Here is a 14,398-nt window from a genome sequence, read left to right on the forward strand (position 1 = left end):
TAAGCAGGTATCTTCAACTCTAAAGACAAAAGGCATTAACTATAGGAATGCTATATAAATATAACTAAATAAATAAAAAATAAATCATTTAGGTAGTTCTTGCCATCAAGTTTAAAGAATAAAAGAGGCATGTCATAAAAAGATGAAAAAAAATTGATGATCACACTTCATTTTAATTGCTCAGATAGAACTGAGCATTTTACTGTCTGTACTCCATTGGCACTGGATTTTGAGTCTTTGGTTGGACTGTTCCTTGCAGATTTACTCCATTTTTTCTTCTTTGCTCCTTACCATTCCTGAAAAATAAACTGAATTAGTTCCTTGTCTCCTTCAGGACAAGATAAGCCCCAGAAACCCTATTGCTGACTTTTAAAAGGGAGGAAATGGCTGCCATGGTGATTTGGATGTTAACAACCCACCAAGTTGTTTGTAGCTTTTATCTTCTACTCACAGAAAAATTCTTTAGTGGGCATTTTTTGTTTTAAAAAAGCTTCATATAGTGCAGTAGTCAGCATCTTTCAGGTACCTATTCCAATGTTTATTTAATATAAATCTACTTACCTGATTTTTCACTCAATTTTCCTTTTGTTTAAATCATGCCTTGCAGATTTTATGCTCACTGCTATATGGAGAGAATTAGTTGGTTTTGTGAAAGCTGCAATTGAATCAGGTAATAATTGTTTATATGGTCCAACTGTACAGAGACCTTATGAAAGTGAGAAGATATTTCTGAATTTATTTATTTACACTTACAGCTCTCTAAATAAGTTGGTGTACTATGACCATACCATGCTCCTGTTTGAACACAGCTTGCTGTTAAACTTCATTATTTAGAAGTTATCTGCCCAAAATGGGATCTGGATAAAGATGCAGTTAATGTATGAAGCTTGTTACTATGTCTAGTGTTATAAGATCTGATTGACCACTACATGCATAACTTATTTCTAGGCAACAAAAGAGATCGGCAGAATTCAGAAGTATTAACTATGTTGCTGCAGACTTTAAAAAACATTATTTTGTCAAAAGAATTGCCAGTATTAAACTCATTGGTAAGTGTTGATAGAGTTTTTACACGTGTGAAATTTAAATTTATAGTATTCAGCATTCTTATATAAAACAAACCCTAAATTGGACATCCTTTTTAGAGGCTTATATTATTTATAAGAGTGGTTCCAGTATTTTATTTATTTATTAGAGCTCAAGGCAATATTTTGTTGTTCAGAAGTTTATATACTTGTCCTTGATGGTCTGAATTTGGTTATTTTCTTCAAGATGTTTCATTACGCAAACTAAGTAATATCATTAGTGCTTATGAGAGCACCAAGAATGCACTCATTTCAACTCTGAGCTACAAATATTCTCCTTCATTGGTTTATATACTTATAAAAGTGATTTCAGCATTTTATTTATTTATTAGAGTTTAAGGACAAATTTTGCTATTATATGTACACATATACAGCATAATACTTTGGATAAGTCATATTTGTATGATAAGCTATATGTTATAAATAGTGCTTATTTCCTGTGGAGCAGAATGCTATTTTGGGTAATCTTGATATTTTTTTTTCATTATATGTTCAGTTTCCAAATGAACATGAATATACAGTGTAAACAAAGGCGAATAGTGTTTTCTAATTTTAGTCATGTTTAGTTGTGATATAGATACAAGTTAATTATTTTACCTTGTTACCTGTTAAATGAAATACTTTGATTTCTGTTTTAGCCCTTGTTAGAAGTGGCTATTAAAGAATTGCCTCCAAAAGTATTGGGATCACCAGCCTATCAGATTGCTGATATGGATCTTCTGAATGTGAGTACAATACATATGATGAGTGATATTGCTCAGATTAGTTACACAAAGCATGATATGCCACATGCTTTGTTTCCTATAAGAGATAACAACTGGCAAGATACCAGTCACAAATATTTATAAGTGGTTCTCTTAATTCCATTAGACCCTAAATTCCTAAACTATTACAAGAATGGATATGGAATTTCTACACATTGGTTAAAGTGACCCTCTCCTAAAGCAGAAATCAAAAGCTGATGAGTCAGAATGTCATGTCCATCTGCTTAAGTTTTAAGACACTGAGTGGAAACTGAGACATTCCCAAGTCAGATAAAGATTAACATGTCAGTGTGAGAGCAAGCCAGTTTAGCTTTCGTACTGTTCAAAAACCAGGAACTGTTTTTAATTATTTTTTCTTATATAGAAGTGCACTGGTCACTTAGATTCAACAAATAATCCATGTAAACAAAAATGTCTTCAATTCTATATCCATAAAGAAAGGAGTATCTAATTCCAACACTTGACTCCGTCCTTCTATATACTATAATCTTATTCCACCAAAGCAGTAGCATATCAGATGTACTATGTACTAATTCACAATTAAAATTCTGAAGTGGCACAAATGAGAAACATATTCTTAAGTACCATAAAAAAATCTATCCTAGTATTCTCTCTCATGGGGTCAGGAAGATGAAAGATGTTGCACAGTGCTCGGAATTCATTTTTGCATAGTGAAAGAAAGAACTAACTAGGTTAGGAAGGCACATAAAGGCAAGGAGTCTGCTATTGCTCCCTAAATTGCATTGCTATGGTTAAGTATTTTTGCTTTTGAAGGAAAAGAATTCCAGTAATTTGATCCAAATATTTATGTATTAATTGAAACATTCACATATGAAATTGTCTCTTCTATATTAATTATGCAAGCATTTTTATTTTTAAGAATAGTCTGCTTGCTATTAAATGCAGAATATATTGCAAAGGCTAGACCAAACCTTATTGTACTTTCATAGTAGGGCAAGACCTGAAACGAGCAATTCACGTTAGGAAAATTTCAGATGTTATTGAGCTAAAGCAATCTACCATGGAAAAGTGGGTTAAAGTTCCTGCAGAGTAACATGAGAGCTTGATCATTGATTACAGAATAACTTAGGTGGAGTTATTGTAGCTAAAGTTAATTCAAACCGTTCATAATTCAAAGGAAGTAATTATATTCTCCTACTGACATATTTCACATTGGATTACTTACAAAACAGGCACCAGACTTTGTTGTTATTTTGTCACTTAGATTCCCTTTAAATAACCATAGGATCCACATGAAGCTCAAATAACATTCAGTGGAGAGTATGTGCAAACTCATAAATCCTGGACGAAGGTGAATTTTTTTTAAAGGCGATATGAATTTAGGCGCAATTCACATATTGTTTGTTTGTTTGTTTGTTTTATTAGATTTATATACCGCCCTACTCCCGAAGGACTCAGGACGGTTAACAGGCACAAAATAAAATGCATAAATACAAAATTTAAAAGCAGAAATAAAACCAAATTAAACAATTTAGCCCGAGACAAATTTAAAACATCCCAGTAATTTAAAAACAGATTTAAATTTTCGATTTAAAAGAAAAGGGGAAAAAGGTTAGGCCAGGCCAGCTTGCTGGAATAGGAAGGTCTTAAGAGCGCGGCGGAAAGTGCGCAGATCCGGGATCCTCCGTATCTCCGGGGGGAGCTTGTTCCAGATAGTGGGTGCCCCCACAGAGAAGGCCCTCCCCCTGAGGGCCGCCAGTCGACACTGTTTGGCCGACGGAGGAGCCCCTCTCTATGAGAGCATACCGGCCGTTGGGAGGCTATTTGTGGTAGTAGGCGGTCCCATGAGTAGCCAGGTCCAAAGCCATGGAGCGCTCTAAAGGTGGTAACCAAAACCTTGAAGCACACCGGAAGACCACCGGGAGGCAGTGCAGCTCGCGCAGGAGAGGTGTTAATGGGAGCGCCATGTCGCTCCCATAACCACCCGTGCGGCTGCACTCTGCGCCAGTTGGAGCCTCCGGGTGCTCCTCAAGGGGAGCCCCATGTAGAGAGTGTTGCAATAGTCCAGGCGGGAAATGACGAGGGCATGAGTGACTGTGTATAAGGAGTCCCAATCCAGAAAGGGACGCAACTGGCGAATCAGGTGAACCTGATGAAAAACCCTCCCGGTCACGACCATCAAATGCTCTTCTAAAGACAGCCGTGAATCCAGGAGGACACCCAAGTTGCGAGCCCTCTCCATGGGGGCCAGCGATTTGCCCCCAATAGTCAGCGATGGCGTCAACTGACTATATTGGGACGTCGGAAACCACAGCCACTCGGTCTTGGATGGGTTGAGCTCGAGCCTGTTTCTCCCTATCCAGATCCGCACGGCCTCCAGACACTGGGACATCACTTCAAGGGCATCGTTGGGGTGGTCCGGGGTGGAGATGTACAGCTGGGTGTCATCAGCATACTGGTGGTACTTCACCCCGAAATCACAGATGATCTCGCCCAGCGGCTTTACATAAATGTTGAACAAAAGGGGCGAGAGGACTGACCCTTGTGGCACCCCACATATGAGGGGCCTCGGGGTCGACCTCTGCCTCCCTGCCAACACAGACTGCCACCGGTCGGAGAGAAAGGAGGAGAACCACCGCAACACAGTGCCCCCCACCCCAACTCTTCCAACCGGTGCAGCATGATACCATGGTTGATGGTATTAAAAGCCGCTGAGAGGTCTAATAGGACCAGGACAGAGGAACAACCCATGTTATATTAATTTAATATTTAATTTAATATTAATTAAAAACAGGAAGATCTAAAGATTTGGCAATTGAATTTACATAATTTTCCCAGCCAAAATGCTAGGAAGAATGCCTGGTCACATGGTAAATCTTTATAATGTCAAGGTAATATCTAGGGGTTGAATTGTATAATAAAGGTATGTTGGTTGACAATTGTGAAACAGAAATTTAGTCCTGAGGAAAATGTTGATGGTGGGCAGAGTTGGTAAGGCAGAATAGACTTTACATTACTCCAATGAATAATAGACTTAACTGCCTGAATACTTAGCTTTTCTTTTCTTGACAGGGAACTCCAGCACTGTTCCTGGTTCAGCTTTTATTCTGTGAAGATGTTCTGAAATGTGGAGTTGAAAATAAAAGGTAGGTACTCCTGAACAGTTTTTTTTTAAAAAAAATCTATATGATAATAAAAAAATAGTTTTAAAAATTATGTATCCTAATACCGGAGTTCATTTGAAAATGCTACTTTATTTAAAATATCCCTTGTGAAGTACAATAATGCATCAACAAATGGTAGTGCTATCCTGCTTAAGTATAACTTAAGTACCCTTCCCATCTCTAAAAGTTAAAACTACAACAATTAATTTGACTATGTCCAACTGGATATTTAGTTGCTAAAATACATATCTTTAATTTTGATTCTAATTACTTTTTTCTTTTTCTTAACTAGATTCTTTTTGAGCTATGAAACTCTTGTGGAATGTGCTTTATCTGGCCCTACGTCTCCTCTGGCTTTTACTGAGTCTGTACTCACAATTGTGAATCAAAGTGCCCTGCACTTGGAAAATAAGGAATATTTGTGGCGAATGTGGAGTATTATAGTTAACCCATTAATTGAATGGATTAAACAGGTATAGTGAATTAGTTTGTCTAGTTAATTATCAACTATATAGAGATATCAAAATATTACTACAGAAATAAAAATATTTTCCAGAACTAGATTTCTCTCTACATGGGGCTCCCCTTGAGGTGCACCCGGAGGCTCCAACTGGCGCAGAGTCGGCCGCGCGGGTGATTATGGGAGCAACGTGGAGCTCCCATGTAACACCTCTCCTGCGCGACCTGCACTGGCTCCCGGTGGTCTTCCGGGTGCGCTTCAAGGTTTTGGTTACCACCTTTAAAGCGCTTCATGGCTTAGGACCTGGTTACTTACGGGACCGCCTACTACCATCAATAGCCTCCCACCGACCAGTACGCTCCCACAGAGAGGGGCTCCTCCAGGTGCCGTCGGCCAAACAATGTCGGCTGTCGGCCTCTAGGGGGAGAGCCTTCTCTGTGGGGGCACCGACGATCTGGAATGAGCTCCCCCCAGAGATACGGAGGATTCCGGACCTGCGCACCTTCCGCCGCGAGCTGAAGACACTGTTATTTCATCAAGCTGGCCTCGCCTAAATCTTCTCCCTTTTAAGTGTAAATTTTAAATTTTTACTGTATTTTAAAATATGGGTATTTTAAATTATGGGATTAATTCAGCCAAATTTATTTAATTCATTTTATTCGATTTTAAATTTTGTATATCTATGTGTTTTATTTCATGGCTGTGCACCGCCCTGAGTCCTTCGGGAGTAGGGCGGTATAGAAATTCAATTAAAAAAATAAATAAATAAATAAAATAAAATAAAAAATAAATAAACAAGAATATTAAGGTTTCAGTGTGTCTTAAATATATAAACAGTTCATGTGTCAACCTAGATACAGGTAGTCCTTGATTTACGCCCACAATTGAGCCCAGAATTTAGGTTGCTAAGTGAGAAATTTGTTAAGTGAGTTTTGCCCCATTTTACAACTTTTGACACATTTGTTAAGTGAATCACTGCAATTGTCAAATTAGTAACACGGTTGTTCAGTGAATCTAGTTTCTCTGTAGACTTTGCTTGTCAGAAGGTGACAAAAGAAGATCATGTGGCCCCAGGATACTGCAAGTGTCATAAATATGAACCAGTAAATCACGTGACCCTGGGGTCTATGCTGCAACAGACCTAAGTGTGAAAAATGTTCATAAGTTAACTTTTTTCAGTCTGTTGTAACTTTGAATGTCACTAAATGAACTGTTGTAAGTCAAGGACTACCTGTACAATGTTTTAAATACTTTGAATGTTAAAAAATTTAGAGGATTTTTTTTAATTTGGGCTACTTTTTTTTTTTCCTTAGACGAATGAAGTAAATCAAGGTGATGCTTTGGAGCATAATTTCAGTGCAATTTACTGTGCATTGTTGCTACCAGTAAACTGTATATTTTCATCTTCTGAATTTCCAGAGGTAGGAAACTGAATAGCTATAGCAGTTCTTGTCATTTAGAATCTAAGGTTCGTTAAAATGTAATTTATTTTCTTGCTACAGTTTACCATGAAAAAACTATTGCGTTCTTGGTCAGAACTGTATAAAGCATTCGCCCGTTGTGCATTACTAGTACCAACAGCAGACGATAACATATGCTGTGAGGAACTCTGTGCCAAAATAATATCTGGATTAAAAGATGAAGCACATCTAGTAAGTGGAGGTTCCCTTATCCTAGTACACATATATTTCTCTGTTCCTTTCTATGCTCTCTTGACAAATCTGTTTTATTTCTATTTCAGAATCAATCCATGTTGGATGGGCTCTCTCATATTACAGCAGTCATAGTTGAATGCGTCAATTTTGCACCTTATGATAAGAAATGTCCGTCAGCACATAAACGTAAGATTTGCTAGTATGAAATGTTGCAGTATTGAATGGTCTAGCTTTATTTTTCTTCCTTTTATATTTTTTGCACCTCTCCTAATATATATAGTCTTCAACAACCTTATAACCACATTTGCAATCAGAACATCTGTTGCTAAGCAGTACAGTTATTGAGTCATCACCTGGCTATGTATCAATTTTGTGCCCTTTTTGCCAAAATCCAAATTCTCCTATTGACTTTGCTTGTTGGAAGCTGTCTGGAAAGGTCACAAATGGTAATCCCATGACCCCAGGATGCTGCAGCTCTCATAAATCCTTTGTTCTATTCCCACCGCCCTATTGCTTATCATCTTTTGTCCCACTGCTTTTAATAATAACAAGCTAGGCTTTAGAACATGGTTACAAAGAAGCATGACCTTTGGCCTTCCGCAATTGATATTGCAACTAGTGGGTATGAGGGATATTTGAATCTGAACAACTTTTCATTTTAAAATGCTACTAAGTTTTTACGTTTCAAGCAAAATTAATGTTAAATTGTTCTTCAGCTCTACAGACGCTAGTGGAATGGGCCAAAAGGAAGAAAAATCCCCTTTGCGAGCTGTCTTCTTTAATTAAACTTCTGATAATATTGATAAATACTCTTCAGATGCTTGCATCTGAGGAATCTGACTTTGAACAATTAGCTCCTGTTGGTTTTGTAATCGTTGGTATTCTTCACAATATCATCAGCCGCGTCACTTTGGCTTCTTTCATGAGATCGGTCTTAGGATTTATTGCAAAACCTTTCACAGCATTATATGAAAAAATAAAGTAAGTATATGTACATTATAGAGTTGGGTTTCAGTGACGTAACAGTTGCACACTGATGTTATGAAATTGTCTCGTACAAGTAATTTGAAGTAATTATGGAAAGTTATTGCATGTGGCTTTGGATGGCCTTTCATAACGACTGCAAATTAAAAGAGGACACAAGCAGATTAAAAATGGGTGGACAAGGTACAGGGGTAATAGATACACCTTTCGAAGACCTGAAGGACAAGTTAGTGAAATATCATTCCAGAGAAAATACATCTCAGTGGTTCCTAACAGGTGACATTGATTTATGGGGCATGTAATCATAATCATGGAAGACTATTTGACTATTACTTCAGCTCTTGAGTTTCTAGATATACTTCATTGGTGGCATCCTAATTTAAAGTTCTGTAATTACAACATCAGTTTTTAAATTACTTGAACCAAGTAGCTTTATAATCAGACATTTATTACAACCACATATGCAAGCTTCACCAAGGAAAAGATTGCTCGTTTTTCTACTAGGAAAGAGAAGGTGATTATCACATAAAAGCTTCATCTTAAAACAGATTTGGGGTTTTTGATTGCAGACTTTTTTTTATCCATATGCTCATTAACTAATTTGTTGAAAAATTTACAAGATTATGCAGCTAAAATTTTCTTTGGTTTTTTTTATTTTTTTATTATTATTTGATTTATATGCCACCCTTCTCCGGAGACTCAGGGCGGCTTACAATGCGTTAAGCAATAGCCTTCATACTTTTGTATATTTTATACAAAGTCAGCTTATTGCCCCCACAATCTGGGTCCTCATTTTACCTACCTTAGAAAGGATGGAAGGCTGAGTCAACCTTAAGCCTGGTGAGATTTGAACTTGCAGTAATTGCAGGCAGCTGATGTTAATAACAGTGCTTTAGTCTTGCTGCGCTACCAGGGCTCTTGTTGAGCAACCTGGAAGTATATACAATATTACAGATTAATGTTAATCCTTTTCTGAAAATTCAATGTAATTGTGTTGCAGAGCATTGGCCCATTTCTTAATATGTGTTGATATGGGCATAATTATATTTACCGTATCTGCATCTCATTTGAAAGTGCTGGGCTGCCTTTAAAAATTGTTCAGAAGGCTCAGCCAGTTGAAAACATGAGTCCACATTCTTGACTGGGTATATATGTACAGTAACTGAATATATAACTTTCTTAACAAAGATAAACTGTCTTAATCTGTTTTTGTGGGACTGTCAAAAGCACTCTGAAGTTTTAAATACAAACCTTGATTTTTAGCATCTTCAGGTGAGTCCCCACTCTCAGTTTTTTTGCCGTCAGAAACATATTTGGTAGAAATGCAGGAAGGTATTCTCAGTGAGTATTCCCTCGTTGCTAGATGGGTTTATCCCTGTTACCTTCTGGCAGCTAGCAAACAATTTTGTTTTGCTTTCTAAAAAAAAATAGAAAAACATTTAGTGCATTCATTCATTAAGATGTGCTTTACTTTCCTGGGATGCAGTTTGCTGGGTTTTTTTTTAATTTACTTGAGTAGTTTAGTGTTGTAATTCTGTTTTTATCTTCATTTTTGGTGATACCTTGAACACCATTTGGGATCAAAAGGCAGAATATAAAATATATATCATAGTTGAAAGCTACTGGTGCTCAGCACTTAGATAATTTCTTAATGTATCAGTGTACTCTTTCTTAATATATGTAGTGTATCCTATTCACTAAACCAGTATCTACTGTATACCTTACCTATTAGTTGTATTTCAGTTTAAGATTGTAGTCAAACTGTTATTTTATAGATGAATAAATACTTACATGCTAACTATTTTTTTCTACAAGGTCTGCTAATCCATCTAGAACGAGTCCTGGACTCATTAACAAGGTACTTTATATATGGAAAAAAGCTATTTTTCTGATTTTTAAATGGTAACAATTTTGAATATGCTGCTGTTCTGGAGTTAATTTTAGAAGAAATATAGATTACAATTTTTATTGTTTTATTATATTGTGCTTTGTGCTGTGCTTGACTTTGTACATCACCTAAAGCCCGTGAAATTGAGTCAGTTTACAAATCTTATTAATAAATAAATGATGCTCACATATTCATTTGTGAGAGTTATTCCCAATTTAGATTTACTCTGCCATAGAAATACAGATTTGGCTGGGAGAGTCCTGCCGATTGCAGTGGCACTTCTAGCTAGCGTGCACTTGGAGACCTATTCTGATAGCAGTATCGGATTGCCATCCTTTTACCTTGATTAATCCATACTGTGGTCGAGTTTTGTCAAAATAGAGTTATTGCCATTTAAAATGGCCTTCAGAAATTGCAGTTGGTTCAGAATGCAGCAGAAAATGTTTAGGTAGATGTTTATAGGCAAGATCATTACAAGTCCTTCAAGGGTTGCACTGGTTTCTATATCAATTCCAAATATGGGTGATAAGGCCAGATCAGGGACCGCGCCTGCTATGCCACCTTATTTGCCTCTTCAGATCTAGAGGAGATATTCTGTAAAGGTTAGGGATAAGCATAACATCCTTCTTGATGCTTGCAAAGCTCTTGTTTTGGGAAGTTCCATTGATGCTAACTCTGGTTATTTCCCTGCTAGTAGAGTAAGACTGAGAACTCAAGAAAATGTCCCAGAGGTTTATGCAATGACAAACTATCTCCATATTTTTATGAAGGCATCAGTGTAGGATGGGGAAGAGCCAGTCATTGGGGAACCACTATATAGTGACATGGTGGAACTAATAGATAGTGGCATGGTGGGAAATATGCTGTTTCATGTATGGGTGATGCAGTGAGCCACCTAGGCTTCTTGCATATATAGTTTGTAAATAAATAAGTAGATAAATAACACTGCATAGGGGTGTCCATCAAACCATCAGAGTTCAAATAAGTTCCCCATTGCCCAATTGCCTATAGAAGGTAACTTGTTTTTGATTTTAATTGTTATAAATTTAATCTGAACGGGGTATAAATTAGAAAGGACAAGATGCTTGTTATGTAAATACAAGTGAGATTAATACATATTTTTACAATACAATACAATTAATACAATATTTTTTTAAAATTAATGATGTTTCTTACACCATTTTTGCTTTTAGTGTGAAAAGATACTGGCAGACAGCCTTACTTCTTTGCGGTTAAACTATATTGGATCTTTTAACAGTGATCTCTTGGAGGAGATTTTTCCATTATTAAGCGTAATGTTTTCAGATAAGAACAGACAGGTATGCAGCCATGCTGCTCAGTTTTGGAATGCAACATTTGGAAAAGCGCCAACCCTCGAGTACCCTGAAGAATTAAAGTAAGACATATTTTGTTCTTGTGCTTATTATAACATTTTGGAGCCTTGAAACAGACATATCATTACGTAACATATCATAATTTGGATCTAGACATTCCTTCTATTTATGACACACTGAGTTTCTCCTGTGCCTGATGCATCCCTCTAGTCTCATGCAAAGAGGCAATACAAGAACAAAGGAATTCATTATTATTTCTATCAGTTGCTTCATTCAGTTGAGCATCCCAGAACCAAAACTGATAGGAAGAACAGATGACATCTTGGTTTTATTAATAAAAAAAATTATTAACGTTTAAAAATACAAAAAGTAAAAAGTAATACAAACAAAGAAAAATATATAAAGTGAGAAAAAATGTTCAGAGAAATGAGGGAGAGAAAGAAGAGAGGGAGAAAGAAAAAGAATAAGAAAAGACAAGTACAAACAAATTTCAATAACTTATCACTTTTTCTAATATTTCAACCAAGACTTATTCAGTGACCATGTAAAGTTACAATAGCACTGAACAGTTGGTACTTACAGTAGTCCTTGAAGTTCTGACTATATCTCAGGAACCCCACAGTATGTGATCACTTGGCACTTAAACTTGCATTTAAGACAGTTACTGCATCCCACCATCACATGATTGCTATTTGCAATCTTCCTTGTCAGCTTCTTGGAAGCAAAGTCAGCAGCAAGGGTCACAAGTTGCTTTTGTCAGTCACTCCTGCTCCCTATATGAGGAGCCCTGCTATGGCGTATGGATGTTGTACTCCAGTGTGTACATGTCTACAGCCTTCCCCGATTGAAATTCAATAGTGCACATGAACACCAGGCTGCAACAGCCACCTGGGCATAGTCTCACCACAGCAACCATCTGCATGCCGTTCGTGGCACGTATTCTTGGCCATACACATGCCATGCCACAGCAGTCGCCCATGCACCTCTCCACCACAAAGCTGCTTCAGCAGCCATCCCTTTACCTGAGGACACTCCACAGCGCTCACCTGCCTGCTGGCTTGCTTGGAAGCTGCCCAGGACCTGTGACTTCCTGGTGGCTTCCATGTTGACTGTTTTTTGGGAGTCAACAGGCATTCACAAGTTGTAGTTACATAAGCCTTTCACTTACAACCTGCAATCCTTGCTTAATGATGGCAACAAAGCCGGCTGGGACTGCCATTATTAAACAATGCAGTATTATGCCATTATTTTATAAGAGTTGTTTTTAGCAGTGAATTAATGTTTTGCCTTTTTTTTTTTTTTTTTTTTTGCTTAAGAATTAGAATCAGCCTTAGGAGAGTTGGTAATTTCAAAAAAGATCTGGAGCTCAGTTCGTTCTGTCCTGGTAGTCTTGTGTTCAGAACTTCATGTAACCATAAACTTGACAGTGGAATTCTGTAAGAAAATACAATGATAAATGCTTAATCTTTTTCTCTTCAATTTGTTTGGTTAAGAGGTAGTAATTATTTAGGAAAAGCATATGTGAAAATAAGGTTCTGTTTGGATTCTAAGCGTTTTTAACTGGAATATCATCATGCTTGGAATTACTAAAGAGAAAGTGTAATTTTGCTTTTTAAAGTTCAGCTATAAGCAGTTTGTCAAAAATACATTTTGAAATATTACCATAATTTTTAATTTTTCACTGCTATTTTATGCTTTCTTGCAGAATTGTTTTAAATAAAGCAAAACAAAAATTCATACTCTTACTGCCTGCTTTTGAAAGCTGCGAGATAATGGAGGGATCTAGTACTACATATTCCTATTGTGTAAGTTCTGATTGTTTTCAATTCCATTTTGGAATATTAGCAGTTTTCTTTGATCTGAATAAACAAAACTCATATAGCTTTAGTTCAGCCACATTATTGATATTTTAATTTACTTTAATAAATTATGCTTAAATATGTTAAAACAGACAGAGAATTCCCAGTGCAGTACAAACATCAGTGGGATAAGATTAAATCCTAATGGAAAAAGGGACTTATTCCTAGCCCAAACCGGTGAGCCAAAGGAAGAAAGTGTTGATTTTCACATTACCCCTAAAAAGGTAAGACATAAAAATTTACTAATCAAATTATAGTTTTGGTAGTTGTATCTCTAGTAGTTACAGGAAGTATCAGTGAAACACAGGCATATAATGGTAGTCTAAATATGGGGCCCTTTGTTTAAAATTGAGGTTAAATTTACAATTTACAAACTTGTTCTCCTTCCCAGACATGAGTAGAAGGCGTCCTGCTCATTGTGGGCATCATTTCTGTTTTGTGTTATGCCTGAGATACAGACTCCATGTTATTTATGAGCTATTTTTGTCTTTTAATGCTTTTTCCTCATACAAGATGAAGCGAGAATTCTCGGGATCAAAATCAAATATAAAAAGCATTCCTTTGGAAGAAGAAAATACTGTGGACTTTGTGTACATTCCTGTAGAAACAAAAGAGCGAGTCTTAACAGAGCACCAAAAAGAAGTTCTGAGAACTAAAAGGTTTGTAACATATTCATCACATTAAATTAGTTTTTGCCTGCATCTTCTCTGTGTTTTGAAGTTTAGGAGTCAATGAACACCCTTTTTATTTTGCCAGCCAGCTTCTGACTTTAAAGTTTACTCCTTCTGTGGTCAGGAAATGCTAGAAGGAGGTTTTGCAATGAACAGGCTTTCATGGCCTTGAAGCAACTAAGAATATAGGTTCCCATACTTTTCTCTGCATAGCCACTCCATAAGTAGCAAGGAGCTTACTAAACCAGGCTTATGTGTAGAGAAGAGTTCACCATAGAACACCCTTCTCCACATGGTATCCTCTAGATATTTTGAATCTAGATATTTTCTAGAATTTTCAGTTAGAATTGTTTTGAAAATGATGGTCTAAAGAAAGAGTTCAATTTCCTCGAATACCCTCTGCAGAAATAAAAGTTTGGTTTATGTTATGTTCTTTCTGTACATTTTTTTCAGGGATGATATTCCTGTCATGTATAATAATCTGGATATGTCTCAAGATGCTATTCTGTTTTCCCAGGACACTCAGAACCAGGAGGATTCTTTGTAAGTAATAAGCACCAGAAGAAAATTTTA

The 14,398-nt window shown here is 36.7% G+C and overlaps 1 protein-coding gene and 1 long non-coding RNA gene across 3 annotated transcripts in view; one reads left to right on the forward strand and one right to left on the reverse strand.

Annotated features, from left to right (window-relative positions):
• RIF1 (replication timing regulatory factor 1) overlaps positions 1-14,398 on the forward strand; it is a 38,713-nt gene that overhangs the window by 12,985 nt on the left and 11,330 nt on the right. For both annotated transcript variants that reach the window (XM_087881849.1, XM_087881850.1), the window contains exons 13-27: positions 608-670; positions 949-1,049; positions 1,724-1,810; positions 4,883-4,956; positions 5,267-5,447; positions 6,748-6,855; positions 6,937-7,086; positions 7,176-7,275; positions 7,806-8,070; positions 9,889-9,931; positions 11,155-11,357; positions 13,001-13,100; positions 13,247-13,378; positions 13,668-13,813; positions 14,279-14,368. In XM_087881849.1, the coding sequence (XP_087737975.1) occupies positions 608-670; positions 949-1,049; positions 1,724-1,810; positions 4,883-4,956; positions 5,267-5,447; positions 6,748-6,855; positions 6,937-7,086; positions 7,176-7,275; positions 7,806-8,070; positions 9,889-9,931; positions 11,155-11,357; positions 13,001-13,100; positions 13,247-13,378; positions 13,668-13,813; positions 14,279-14,368 (1,843 nt within the window). The remainder of the gene's footprint in view (positions 1-607; positions 671-948; positions 1,050-1,723; positions 1,811-4,882; positions 4,957-5,266; positions 5,448-6,747; positions 6,856-6,936; positions 7,087-7,175; positions 7,276-7,805; positions 8,071-9,888; positions 9,932-11,154; positions 11,358-13,000; positions 13,101-13,246; positions 13,379-13,667; positions 13,814-14,278; positions 14,369-14,398) is intronic.
• LOC132710789 (uncharacterized) lies at positions 154-9,449 on the reverse strand. The gene is made up of 2 exons (XR_009621508.2): positions 9,325-9,449; positions 154-296 (listed from the first exon to the last, which is right to left on the reverse strand). It is a non-coding gene; the product is annotated as an uncharacterized LOC132710789 (long non-coding RNA).

This window comes from Pantherophis guttatus, chromosome 1 (genome assembly GCF_059756535.1).
Source record: "Pantherophis guttatus breed Tessera chromosome 1, ASM5975653v1, whole genome shotgun sequence".
Taxonomy (NCBI): Eukaryota; Metazoa; Chordata; class Lepidosauria; order Squamata; family Colubridae; genus Pantherophis; species Pantherophis guttatus.